This window comes from Phoenix dactylifera, chromosome 8 (genome assembly GCF_051530095.1).
Source record: "Phoenix dactylifera cultivar Ajwa chromosome 8, Ajwa_hap1_PhDact_Kaust_v1.1, whole genome shotgun sequence".
NCBI classification, from domain to species: Eukaryota; Viridiplantae; Streptophyta; class Magnoliopsida; order Arecales; family Arecaceae; genus Phoenix; species Phoenix dactylifera.
The window spans coordinates 7,090,476-7,105,062 of NC_143197.1; the positions used below are offsets into that span (position 1 = coordinate 7,090,476).

General features: G+C 43.1%; 1 protein-coding gene across 1 annotated transcript; it reads right to left on the reverse strand.

Annotated features, from left to right (window-relative positions):
- Nucleotides 1–4,607, reverse strand: LOC103701014 (putative glycerol-3-phosphate acyltransferase 3). Its single transcript, XM_008782942.4, has 2 exons — nucleotides 3,869–4,607; nucleotides 1–1,083 (listed from the first exon to the last, which is right to left on the reverse strand). Exons 1-2 carry the CDS (start codon nucleotides 4,541–4,543, stop codon nucleotides 199–201), a joined length of 1,560 nt encoding a protein of 519 aa, XP_008781164.3. The 5' UTR covers nucleotides 4,544–4,607; the 3' UTR covers nucleotides 1–198.
- Between the last annotated feature and the right edge of the window lie 9,980 nt (nucleotides 4,608–14,587).

Sequence of the window (14,587 nt, forward strand, 5' to 3'; positions counted from 1 at the left end):
TTATCACAATATGTCCCCTTCTTTTCCATTCTTTCCCTTTCAGATCAAAGAATGAGTACAATAATTAAACAAGCGTGCGGTAGTACAACACCAAGGAGAAATACAAGCTTCGACCTTTATCCAAACAAGAACAAATTAATACGCTAATATTCAAGCATCCTTGTCAGATGATCCTCATGAGGTTCTTATGCATCCGAATCATTGTCTTTTTGGCTTTGTTTTTACGATCCCGTCGGTGCCTGCAAGCATGAGGTACTTGTCCTTCCTGGTGAGATTTGTGCACTCGAAGCCCAGGGCACTTCCGATCTTTCTCTGGACATGGTTGGCCACTTGGTAGATGCTGCAACTCTTTCCACCAATGGAACGCGTCGGTGTGTTCTCCAGGAACTCGACGTCATACTCGGGGCAAGGATTTGCGAGGAAGTAGAAGGAATCCAAGAACTTGAATCCGGCTGCCGTCGTGCCATAAAACATGCTCACTCTGGTGACCAGCGCCACCGGGATGACCTCGTCGGCCAACTCCGTAAACAGTGGACTGAACCTTAGAAGATACGGTTCCCTGCAAGTGGTCCCTTCAGGGCACACCACAAGGTCTCCTTGGCTCAACAGCCTCTCCATTCTTCTCCTGTCCTCCTCTTTGTTTCGGGTCAGCCGCACCGTTCTGATCGGCGACAAAGCTTCAGAGATGGGGCTGACGCTGTAAGTGACGGCGGTCACGAGCTTGTTGAGCGCGGCGGAGATGTAGACCGGGTCGAGGAGGGTCCGGTGGTTGCAGACGTAGAGGTGACCGCGACCGCCGGGCTGGCGTTCAGTGCTGAAGCTGGGGGGATCTATGGCCCTGCCCTTCATCCCAAAGAAGGCTTCTATGGGGATGGATATGCTGTAGGGCAGAAACAAGAAGACCAGGCATCGAAAGATGGATAGGGGAACGGCAAGGGGTAGCCAGAGGAACATGAGAAGTGTGTTCATTGGGGTTGGCCTGAAGGCCAATCTGCCATCATGGAACACCAGGGGCTTTGGGTATTGTTCTCTGGGTAAGCCATGCCAGCTCCTCTTCTCAGCTTCAGTTACCAGGTGGACTTCCTGCAATAACACATGCATCCTAATTAAACTGCTGCTCATTTCAATCTTTTTGTTTTGCAAACTGCATGCATACGGAAGGTTATTACTGCCAGACCCGCACTTTCCAGTACAATCACCCACTGGAGATTATGTCGACTCATATTTATAGGCTTCTTCAGGCGCATGATTCATACATGTTAATATGAACATAAATAAAAGGCAATTCTCTCTCTCTCTCTCTGGACTATAGAACACCTCTGGAGTGGTTGGCCACGTACGAGGCCACTCAATCCGCAGCTTCATTGGCCTCTCCGTAAGCTGATTGATAAGCAGAAAAAAGAAAAAAACTAGAAGAGGGATGGTAAATATTGAGTCTTAGGTTTTTCCAATCTTTTAGGAGGAAAAAAAGAGGTTAAATTTCTTCATCCATCTAGTTCTTCTCTCTGAACCATCTCAATCACATGGCGGATATTGATTGGGTACGTAGACCTGTTGGCTCGCCAAATGTGCCTTGCTAAGAATTCTAGCAGACGGTTGCTTGGAGATCCAATTAAGGAAGCAAGCTCAAGGTCCTTCTGGTGGCTTGAAGTCGCCAATACTCGAGCCATTTAGGTTGGAGAGGTTCACTGTTTTTCATATAAATATTTGGTTAATTAATATCTAGAAATCTAGGCCCGTGCTAACTAACTAGTCCAAAAGCTAATCAAGGAACAATGACAGTAAGGGAACTCGGAGCAATAATATTGCTGCTGACTTGACGAATTTGGAGTTGTAACATTGCTGCTGGTCTGACCTCACCTCCATTTTTATCTTAAGGAGTTAAATCTAGAAGTGCATACTTGAAAAGAATATACTCATCCGCAGCGTCAACCACAACCATGCCCCTAGCAAAGGAACACCAACGATCTCTGGTACCTTTCACCCTAGAAATTCATGGTAGCAAGCTAACATCCCGTCAAATTAATAGCAGGCTTCCCTTTCAATCATACATACCTTGATTGGTATTGGCATTCACTTGGTTGGACATACCTTTTCTTTCTCCTTCCCGGACTTCTTAATCTTCTTACTTTTTCTAACCACTACTATTGCTTAAAAGATGTCTTAACTAATTAATGCTAATAGAGAGCCAGGATTGATTGTCTTTGTGGGTGTTTGAACGAAATGCAAGTATTATTTTCTTTGGTAGGGCCTTGCTTAAGTTCCGGGCAGAACACAACCAAAATCCATAAAAATAAACCCTGTGATTTGATGACTAATGGACCCTTTTCCGGGGATGAGTCCAACCAAGTGGACGGCTCCTCCTGTTTGTACGTACTCGTTGGCAGTGTCGGTGCCATGCACCATTTCGTCCTGCCATGCACGGTCAAGATATCCTATTGGTGCGATTGCACCATTAATGTCACGAATATGCTCGCCTTGGGTTGCCCAACATTAACGCGTCTCACGTACAGGTTTAAAAATCATGTCATGAAACCTTCCATGAGATTGACGACAGGGGAAGTGGATGATGCACTGGAAAGTGGTTCCTCGAAACACTAACAAGCGTAATTTCAGTGGCATGAGTGAGTTTGGTTCTGCCATCATCATGGGGTCGTAGGATTCACGAGAGCTTTGTCTTTTTCTTTCCATACCAGCTAGCATGCCAGCCGTTCATGGAAAACTAATTATGAAAATTTGCACAAATATATATTCGTTATCCTATAAATTTTAAATATTTATATAAAATTAAAAAATATAAATAATAATTTCTAGTTAGTTTTTTTTTTGCATAAAATTCTAATTATTTCAAAAAGTATTAGAGCAGGCCGATCTGTGGATTAGAAACACTATAGCATGCATAAGCCTAACATCAATCTTGGGTACTTAAACGGTTGGAGCTGGTCTTTTCTTCCTACAATTTATTTAATTAGTAGATTCAGATCATGTATATAGAGATCATGCTTTTGTTGTTGCATGCATTTTTAAAAGTTGAAAATTCAAAACTATTATTCTTTCAAATGCATTATTTTTTTGAGAGAGAAACGGGGAGGAAACTGACCAGCATTTTAATTGCCTAGATCCATCATTGAAGATTCAAAATTAGAAACTTTAGTTATATCTTTTACTTGGAAAAATATGATGGATTTCCTATGTTTAGTTTGTATATATCCTAGAGCTTGAAAATTTTATGGTATTACCAAGCATACTCTTGGCTTGATATTATTTCATGGTTTATAAAACTATACAAATTATGATCAACAACCTTAGGAAAAAAAATACAGGCTGAGACCGACTTTACAAAAAAAGGAAGGCAGGCTTCATTTTAAGGAGCAGCTTTTTGCAATCTGCCATCAGGGCCGGCAGCAGCAAATTAACTTGTGTTCAGACAAAATGGGAAAAGACCATACATGTATGTTAAAAAATCTGGACGTATTGTCATAATGTCTTGAAATAAAAGAATTATCATAAGTTAAAAGAGCCTTGCCATAATGTCTTGAAATAAAAGAAGTATCATAAGTTAAAAGAGCCACTTGGCTTCACCGACAAGGTGTCCGTTTGGTCCCGTCTGGTGTTTCTGTCGGGCTACACCCCTCTCTATTCCACTAGATGTATAAGAAATATATCCTTCTTTTATATGGACTAGCGAGGATCCATGCCATGGATTCTTAATTTAGACTCTCTGTGGATGGCTGAATTCTTTAATAACCTTATGTACCACATATTGATAATAACCATGGAAATAAAAAATAAATAAATGCATATAGATTCAGAAACATATAAGCATAGGCTTTTTTGTATGAAAGAAGTAGAATATATTTCAACTCACCTTGCAATGAGAGAAAAGGTGGTGCCGAGAAGAGTTGCTGCAGCTTCCAAACCCAAAGGCATCTCTACCCGTATCTTCTTCACCAAACAATACCTTCGTTTCCTCCTCCATTAGCCCCGTGTAATACCCACCAAAATCCTTCAACTCCCTCCCAACTACCACCTCCACCTCCAGGTAATCTTTGAGAAACCCTTCCACCATGACCCTTGGCATGCATGTATGACAAACCCTCCTTCTACCCCTCCTCAAGACTTCAAAACCCTCCAAGCCCACATCCTCCAAGAAGAACTTGGGAAGCACTGTTGTTCCAACCCTCAACCCCTCCTTCCTTATCCCAAAGAAGCACACCATGACCATCAATCTAAGCCCCACCTCATGGCTCAGACAGCAGAGTAGAGGGTATAAAAGCAAGAGGATAAGGCCCCTCGAGAAGCTTCCAGCCTCCAAGGCCGTAAGCATGAAGTAAGGAAAGGTGGAGGAGGACCTCAAGAGCCCTCCCTCCACATCAAACACTAGTGTTTGTTCCGAGAGCTCCATAGAGAGGCTCCTCGGTAGCTTTAGGTGGGAAGATCCATGGGGACTTCTTCTGTGGAGGAAGAGTGGGTTGTAGAGCCTTCGACGAAGGAAACGGTAGAAGGAGATCAGGAAGGACTTGAAGAAGGCCTTTGATGCCATCTGAATTCTTCTCTCTTAGCTCTCTCTCTCTCCCCCACTCTCTCTTTTGTTGGTTTATGGAGAGCAGCCGAAGGCTATCCGAGAAGGTGGTGGATATATAAATGGCTGCCACATATTGCACCCCTAGCTTTTGTGGAAATTACCATAATAGCACGAGCCGGCTATGTTTGACTTGGCCTGCTAGGCTTCGGAGTCAAAATAAGCTAACGTCGATCTATTGAAGGTTGAAGTCCACAAGAAACCAACGAGACCGACGTCTCACCTTAATCTCGTTATTTTATTGCTATTGGTCCTTCACGGGCCCCACGATCCTTCCTACGTGTCGCTTCGTGAGAGCCAAGTAGATTTGGTGAGCCCATAGTCATAGTACACGTAACTCTTGCTTAGGAGTGTCACCCAGAACTTTTTTTTCTTCCGCATCGGCGACTCACACACAACGAATATGGATGTAGTTGCCCAGGTCTTTCGAATATGTGCCGTCGGTATCTTTCTCACCATGCTGTACGGCACGAATGCATGGTTCAGGTTTGCTAATGCGAAGCTGAAAAGCTCACCGATCTTGAACGCTTTGAAACCTCATCGATCTCCTACAGGCCCACTTAACATCAAGTTCTACCTGTTACGTGTATCTTAGGACATATAACTTTGTCGGCAACGGGAAGAGGGAGGTGGCAGAAGCCATGTTTGAAAGAAAATGCAGAAGCTCTTCTTAGAAGATATCTACACCTATTGGCTAAACGGTTGGCTCTTTTGTTATGGCCATGCTTATTTCTAAACAAAGTATCTCAAGGGTTGGCGGAAAAAAAAGGTCGGGTTGGTGGCTATGATTTCAAGAGGAAGCTTATTTGGCACCGGACAAAGCATATTTCATATCAAAGGGAAATCTTACTATAAGATACTACAACATCTTGCATAGTTGTAAAATAGATAAAGCTCATATAATTGGGAGCTACCTTTTGCGAACAAGTAGTCATGTAGATTAGGTTGATGGTCTTGTTTGACAATAGCCTAATGGGAATGGTTCCCACGAGTTATAGGGCAATTATTAGCGGGCAAAAGTAAGAGAAACACTTCCCAAGTGTTTCACATATATTTAACACATGATGGTACATGAACTCGGGCAATTAATATTGTTGAAACGGTCTAACCTAATTGAACTAATATTTAACGTGGGAGTGAATTTTGGACTTGAACCATTCATAATCTCTTGCAACTTTTACTTGATTGCACTCACCACTAGTTTCACATATTTTATAGGGTCTTGAGCCGGGAAAAAAAGGGGACAACTGCTTGGTCTATGATGGTACATACAGGATCCCTTTAAACTAATTCCGCACTTCATTAGAATGGTCAAAAAGTTTACCACTACTTATTTATAATTCCAACAAGTCACAAAGTCACAACATAAGGAGGTAGAAGTAATAAAAATAATTAGAAAATAATACAAGTTGGCATGTCCTAAAAAAAAAAAATAAAAAAAAGGAGATATTGACAACATTCTTATCTTCGTCATGGCTTAATTTGTAACTAAAATAGCGTGATGTACTATGAGCTTGTCACAAGGTAAATCCAAGTGCTTACCTTCATGAATCATGAATCAAGGTAGCTGGTTCTAATGCATCACAAGATTCTCTTTTACTTCTGATGTTTTTCCTTGTTATTTCAACATATAATAAATTCTCAAGAAAGATGAACCATTAAAGGATCTTCATGTGCGTATAATTTGAATACAGAATCATAAATGCTGAAGGATACTAGGATAACAATAATTAAACTTGTGCTGCCTTTCTCTAATCAGCAGACGAACTATGTGGGAAAAAGTAAAATATTGCAGCCTATAGCCATTTGCATCCCATGGTACATGGCCAGAAGAGCAGTACTAGTTAATTTGGTCTGCCTCCTATTCTTGGATTCCTGCCATGCAAAATATCAAATAGCTGATAATGGTTGATTTTGGAACTTAGCATGAAGCTCTGGATCTCACTAAGGTATCCCAGGATATTATTGGGTTACTGCAGGTGTGACACTGTTGGAGGCATCTGTGTCCCAACGGTGCATTAATATAACAAATACCATGGCTCATTTATTTTTATTTTTTTTGATAAAAGCGGCTACTTATTTCATAGATCTCGGAAACCATGGCTCATCTTTTGCAGTCAGTAGAAACCCAAACACCCGGCTGCTGTAAGTTTCATCAAGCCTCCAGCTGAAGCCTTCGATCACTTAGCTTCTCATTTTGTGGAAGGTGATGAGAAAGACATTTGAACTGCCCGGGCCATTAAAACGAAATCAACTTTTCTCTTGGTCATACCGTTCTCGCTAAATGTTTACCACATGTGGACAAAGCTAGCGTGCTAGAGAGGTGTTTTGAATGAGCTTCCTTGGTGGACTTCATGCGAATACCAAACATGTTAAAATGGTGATTTAGATATTAACTTTGCATGTACTTAGGAAGTTATTGATGTCAAACACAATCTTTTACCCTTTTTTTTTTTGAAAATAACTTTGTAGTTCTATGTAAACGCTTAATGCTTATTAATTTTATCTGAAGGTCTAAAAGTTCAGAAGGAAATGGAAATTAAGAAATAGAGAACATTTGGTACTAGAAATGTTCAAAAATTCACTCAAAGGATTAATATACAATCACCATATAGGCGACATTTTGGTGCTATGATCTACATCAAAGATTAGGTATAATAATTCTTAAGGTTATTCTTCTAATTCCATAATATTTATATTAGCAGCTCCAACATTCCTGAGAGTGGAGTCTGGATCCTCCCTACTTGGCTTTTAAATTTTTATATCCAGTTATGTCCAATTCAGTTGCTCGCCATCCATTGGGTGGGTCCCAGTAATCAAAAGATCTTGAATGGTGGAATTTCTGGCTGTATCCCCTTCTGTTCTATCTTGTTCAATAACGTATTGAAGGCTGAATTGGATAAGAAACTCTTGAAGTGGCTCAACATCTGTACGCTCATTGAAGTGGTCCGAACCGTGGCCAATATGGAGAGTAATTGACTAGAGATCCTGAAGCATTAGATTCCACTGGTGGCATCTTCTTAGGGAATGGTTGCATGCGAGGATATGAATCATGAATGTAGCATCTGAGGATATAGAAACTTTAGGCTTCTCCGTTAGCTAGTTATTTGAAGATTGCGACAGTGAACTCATGAAATCTAAGGTTTCTGCGACTGATGCCTTACTGCATAGAAGATTATTTGTGTCAACTAAGGGATGGCAATACTCACAAACTGCACCATGCTTCACATCTTCAAAAATCAAAATATGTGCGATCACAGGTTTTCGCAACTAATGCTCGCTTCTACCATGCCCGAGATCTCGATCAAGATCTCTAACTTGTTGGCAAAAAATAGTTCTAAATATCAGATCATTCTGTCTCCCGCTTGAGCATCCCTTTAATTTTTTTTGATTCATATGAAGCTGCCAGACCTTAGCTTTCACAGAAATTAGTATTATAGCAGGTCCGCCACCAATTCAGTAATAATTCAAGCTCTTCTTTTCTATTTCTCGAGTACTTAAACCGAATGGCTGGCACAAAAAATATAGCAGTCACACTACTCTCTCAAAAGATTCTGGCGTATCTCAATGACCAACTTGGATCAATTTAGTAGAAAAGATTTCGACTCTACTAGTATTCCTTTTCCTTGCTTTGAGCTAAGTTGGTCAGCCAGTCAGTCTGCAGCACCTAGTAATTAATATTCATATTTGTTACCATGTTTTGTTGATCCGAAATAAAGTGAGAAAGTGGAGCTATATAGTGGGTAGAAGATGTCCATCAGCAGTTGCAGCCAACCTTCTGGGATTATTTCCTAATTGGTGAGAGAATGAAATGTTGCTTTAGATTATTTTAATGCAACCGAGCTTCATACTCCTGTGACAAAGAATCTGCAGGGAAATAGCGTCAAGACAAAACTGTACCTAATTGTTTCCTGTCCTTGTATCATCTGAAATAATGAACTTGACTTCCCAATCCCCTCTTTCTTCTCAACCATATATTGATAGGCTCATATATCTGGTCTATGAAAGGAGTTAAACTCACTAATTCATGTTGCATTTACGCGGAAGGCATCTATTGCTCTCAGATTAATGGTTAATAATGTTCCAAGATATCCATAGATATCAGGAAACAGCCAGACCACCCGTAGAGATAGTCATAAGTCCTACCGACCTTCTGTCCCATTGGGTTAAGCTGCTAGTACAGGAAGATCCAGCGACCTTCTATATCAACCCATTGAAGTGTCGAATAACACGAAAGCCTACCATCACAAGTCATGGAAATTATCCAACTGGCTATAAAGAGGAATACCACTTATGTAGTTGGTCCAAGATAAATACTGAGCACTTGTTCATTTGAAAAATATTTGATGAAAGCAAAGGAGCTTCAGTGGATGCATGAGAAGGGACGATGAGACTGAGCATTCTATTTCATCATGCATGGTGTGGGTGCTAGGGGACCTACCGAAGGAGGCAGAATGCTGATGTTACAATTTCATTATCACAGATTATGTTCCGTATTTGCTCTAGGAGAAGAATATGCTCAAGTGAAGCTAGATGTATGTAGAAGAATTCAATCAATGGGTCAGGCATCTGAGAATGAGGCTTCACAATTTTTATCCTGAAAAATATAAATAATATTGTAAAGAGATGATTTTGAGCAAAACATTGTTAAGGGATGTTGAATTCAGTTGATAACAAGCGAAACTGAGCATTTAATCGACACTTCTCGTGCATTGCCCATGCATTGAAAGACAAACAGATGTAAGCTTAGTGATGGTTTTGTAGCCCATGCGCGATTTGAATATTGAGGGTTGAGAAACTTTGCATGAAAAAGGAAAAGGAAAGCCTGCATTTAGTTCTATTTTTAAGCACAGAAGCCATCAATCATCATTGAGACATTGATGATGTTTTTTTTTCCCGTTGTCCGTAAGACCAGACTTAAAGAAAGCCAGATAGCGTTTAGAAATGAGAGCTGTGGTATCGTGTTGGGCTTTAAGTAGCCTAAGCCCAAAACTAACATGGGGGTTAGGCTATTGATCGAGACCAACTGCTAACTGGGCCTTCCAACTACCTGCAAAAGTATGACCTCATTTTTTTTTATAAAAAAAATAGACTTTGGACAACAGAAAATATATATGTTTGGTTGATTTTTTTTTAAAAAAAATGATGGCCAGGGATAGGAAATGAGGGAGAGGGAGGGGGGATGGGGCTGATAATGTAGCCAGTGAGGGAGATCTCAACATCGGATGGAGAGGCAGCTAAGAGAGTGGGAGAGAAAGGGGGGATAGGATTGACGTCATGGCCGAAACGAAGGGGAGGTCAGCGTTGAGTGGAGAGAAGGTCGAGAGAGCGGCAAAGGAAAAGGAAGGGGGCATGGGGTTGCTAATAAAGCCAAAGATAATAAGGAGCTTGGTATCGAATGAGAGGCAACTGAGAGAGAAGCAAAGGGAGAGAGGGCGAGGATAGGGTTTGCGATGTGGCCAAGGACAAAGAATAGCTCGGCATCATGCAGAGAGATAGTCAGTGAGGTCCATTAAGTGTGATTGGGCAGTGACAACAAGTAGAGAGCAAGGTTGGGCAAAAGAAGAGGGATGGAGGGAGAAGGGTGAAAACTTGCTTTTAAAAAAATAGAATTGAAAATTTTTTACCTTCTTTTTTTTTTTGTGGAAACAATAGAACTATGAAAAAAAGGTACCAACTAGGTCTCAAAGTGAACCTTGCATATTTGAAGAAATTTGATCCATGAAAATCAAAGATATTTCAATGAAGACATTACATACTTTTTAAGTATACATCAAATATTTTTAAGTATAATTTGATTAAGTGGAAATCAATTTTTTTTATGAGAAAACAAGATAAAAGAAAAGGCCAAAATGAGGAGGCCTACGTGAGTATGACCGTTGGACTACAAATACCTAGGAATTGGCAGTCTGTGCTCTCTCATCTATACATATTTTTCACCCACTTGAAATGGGAGTCGGTTTCTTCGCCCTTGCCTTTTTTTTTGTAACACGCGGAATGCTTTGTACCAATCTAGCATGAGTACATCCAAATCAGAAAAGAGAAGAAGGCAAGGGGGGGGGGGGGGGGGGGGGGGAGGGGGGACTCATAGCTGGCCCAATAAGATGCCATTGGAATGTTGAGCAACATTGGAAGTCACCTAATCTACGGCCATGTTTGCCTCCCGATACATATGGGTATGGTTGCCTCCCGATACACATGAGTAAGCAAAAGTTCTACACAGTTTTGCGTCCCATGGATATCGTACAAAAGGGGGTGCTCAACACCCGCCCTGGCGTGACCTTGGATCCACTTGATGACAGTCGCCGAGTCTCTCTATAGTTGAATCTGGTCCGCCCCTAGGACAAGACGAGCATAAAAGATGCCCTCCCTAGTTGCTCTCAGCTCGACACCTAGGACAAAAGTGTCATAGAGCCGACACACCCTTGCCGCAACCGATCTGGAACCAGAATCTCTAATAACAAACCCAGTGTCGCGTCTCCTATCGCCATTAGACATGCTACCATCGAAGTTCACCTCGAGAAAGCTTGGAAATGGAGGCTTCAGGCGATGAAGATCGTTCGAGGTGCTTCTAGCTGAATGAGAGCCCTAGGTGTCCCTTGTAGTCCAAGTTCCTCCAACAGTTTGAGTCTGCATGTACTCTGCTGCACGAATGAGTGCCCTGTCAAGACAATCCTTGGGCTATGCCTTCTGCCCTCAAAGATTCTAGCATTTTGTCTATCCAAACATGATAGGAGATATAAGCGCATCTGGCACCACCGGCCACATCGGCGAGTCTCTCCATGGAATCCTTCAGGTGAGCTAGGAACGCCGTTATCGAGATCGAAAACTGTAAGAAATGCTAGTCAACTTCAGTCAGCTGCCCCACCAAGGTAGCCCTAGGGCAGCCGAATAGAGCATGGTCCACTGATCCCTCTATCTCTAAGCATTTGTCACAAGTAGGGGGAGCCTCACACTCCTGCAAAAGACACCCTTGGTCGGAAGACAATCCCATGCAACCTTCTACAGAAACAAGGTAACTCGGGGATAAGTGCGAAGTCTCCATAACCAGCTACCATCGATCGATCGTGGAGCCTCAACTCTATACATATCCCCAAGGTTAGAGGACCTCACATTGGATCTGCATGTCGTACCCCAAGTCCTTCTATCCGGCCCATCCCTTGTATGTACCTACAAAGCAATGATTCTCTCAGTAAGCTACTTCCCAAAACGACACCACATCGACGCCACTTCCCATCTCCTCTCTCCCGAGCAAAAAAGATTGCATACCCTAAGACCTAAGGATGTCTACATCGACCATGGTGGGCCATAACCGCAATGGTAGGTCAGAGATTCAGGTATCATCCAGCACATCAATTGACCGACCGTCACCGATCACCCATCTAATCCGAGATAGCATCCTTGGAGCCGGGGAACATATCCCGCGCCATATAAAGGAGCAATATTGACTCACCTAGAACATAGACGCTGCGTCCTGATTGCCGTCTTGGTATATGTCGGGAGAAATTAATAAGTTTGATTAAATTGAAGTAGTCCCTAATATATCAGATAGACAGTAAAATGTCTTAAAATGTTTCACTCTTACTCATTAAATTTAGATGATCTAGACAATATAGACTCGTCAAGTAGATACATCAAATTTTGGTCTAAATATTGTTTGTATTAGTCTTAGGACATGCTTGAATTTTCCTATAGGATTAGGTTGAAAATCCTATAGGATTCATAGATTAGGTCAGCACAACCAGCAAGAACATATGTTACATGCTGTGTTAGGCTTGTATTTATAAAATATCCAGAAATAATTAGGGGTGGCAATCGGGTCGGGTCAGGCATAAACGGGTCGGGTCAGATATTAAACGGGTCAGAAAAGTATAAATCTGAACCTGACCTGTTTATTAAACAGGTCAAAAATTACAACCTGAATCCGACCTGTTTAATAAACAGGTCACCCGACCCGACCCATTTAACCTGTTTATTAAACAGGTCGATTAAACAGGTCGGGTTGATTTATGCTTACCCGTTTAACTAAATATTACTGTAAATAACCAAAAATAAAATACTTAAAATAAAAGAGGACCTTTTTCGCCCGCTGCCTTCTCGGCTTCTCCCGACCCATCTGCCGTTCCCCATCGCCGCCGGCCCGACGCCCGCTGGCTTCTCCCGAGTCCCGACCCATCCGCCGCTCCCTATCGCCGCCGCCCGCTGCCTTCTCCCGACCCGTCCGCCGCTCCCCATCGCCGCCTCGTCCACGGCAGCGCGGCTGGTCCCGGCGTAGGCCCACTCCTCCCAATCCGAGCCCCCGTCCGCCCAGCCGAAGCGGATGAGGACCTTCTCCATCTACCACTGGAAGCCTGGAACCCGGATGATCCCTCCAAGCCTCGGCTCTAGAGCTACGAGATCGATCTCGCCAAGTAGATGGAGACTGTCCCCCGGATCGCGAAACCCTTGAGTTGCTGCGTCGTTACCTCCATCGCAGTCCGTGGGCTTGCTCGGGTCCCTGCTGTCGTCGCCGTTGACGAGGAGACGGAAGTAGTCGGCAGGGGGAGGAGAGGGCGGAGGCGGATGTCCGGAGGAGAGGCGAGGGGAGGGCGGAGGCGAAGAATCCGGAGAGGGCGGAGGCGGAGGTCTGGAGGAGAGGCGAGGGGAGGGCGGAGGTGAAGAATCCAAAGAGGGCGAAGGAGAGGGGAGACCGGGAGTCGGGAGAGGGACACTGTGGGTGAAATTGAAATAAAATCGGGGAAATCCCTAGGGAGAAAGGAGGTCACGGTGAAATTGGGCCGAGCGGCGTGCGGGCTTTTTTTGGGCCAGAAAATTTGATCCAACAAATATTAAACGGGTTAAACGGGTTAAGCGGGTCAGATATCTAAAACCCGTATCCGACCCAATTAATAAACAGGTTAAACGGGTCAACCTGTTTATGACCCGAACCTGTTTAGGCCAAACCCAAACCTGTTTATGGCGGGTCGAACACGGGTCGGGTTGGCGGGTTGGGTTATACTTTGCCACCTCTAGAAATAATTTTGGAGTGGTCTGACCGAATCCCAAAAGGAGAAAGAAAAGAACCAAGGAAGATTTTTTTTTCTTCACATAGGATTCAGGTCAGTCCACTCCAAATCCTGTAATCTTGCTAATTGTACTAGCGCAATTGATAGATCCTTCGGAATTTTCATCCCAATCCTATAAAAAATCCAAGCATGCACTTAGTTAGGATGAGCCCAATCATGCTTTTGTTGGACTCCACCAACCATACCGTCCGCTCCAAATTAGGATGGCCAGTTGTATGGACCAATGTGTAACCATGCACAAAGGATGTGACAACATGGCAGGATGAGCTCCTGATCAGCATCATATGGTTCCGATATACCGAAACTTTCGGTAAATTTTGAACTCAAAACTTACGAATGACATGCTATACCGGGAACAGGTTTATGCTTTTGGCCATGCAACCCGCATCATGACTTGTGGGGCAGCAAGGTTGCCATGATCCCATACATTAGCTAGACCAGCTCCAAAAGCCCGTGATTCCCTGGAGTGCATGCACAGTGTACTTCTCACACATACAGTGCACTTCTCATGCAACGATAGACATTGGAGGTGAGGTGACGAATACGTCCTCGTAACAGAGTCATCGGGGCGATGGTTGTAATTTCCACAGAAACACGTAACCAAACAACCCTCCCCTGCGTCACTGCAGCGGGAAAGCCGGGACTTCTCGGCTCCGGTTTTGCAGCTTCCCTGTATCTTACCTCTCACATCAAACACACAATATCCAACCAAAACGACGCCAACAAAACCGGTTTCCTCGCAGCTGATCCCCTAATTCCATCTTTAGACAGCTCCGATTGGTTTATATATCTGTTCGCTGTGCTGCAATTTTCTGAAAGACGAAATTACGCTCCAAACGGGAGCCGTGGGACAAAGAACCAAAATAGACGCCGGTTTCGTCCGCAACTCAACGCACGTTTTATTTTCGCCGAGCCAGAAAAGGTGCTACACGTTAGACTT

Excerpts from the sequence above, each read along its gene's own strand:
- LOC103701014 (XM_008782942.4), bottom strand. The coding sequence starts at position 4,543 with ATGGCATCAAAGGCCTTCTTCAAGTCCTTCCTGATCTCCTTCTACCGT. Across the intron at positions 1,084-3,868 it reads ACCTTTTCTCTCATTGCAAG|GAAGTCCACCTGGTAACTGA; the intron begins GTGAGTTGAAAT and ends GTGTTATTGCAG.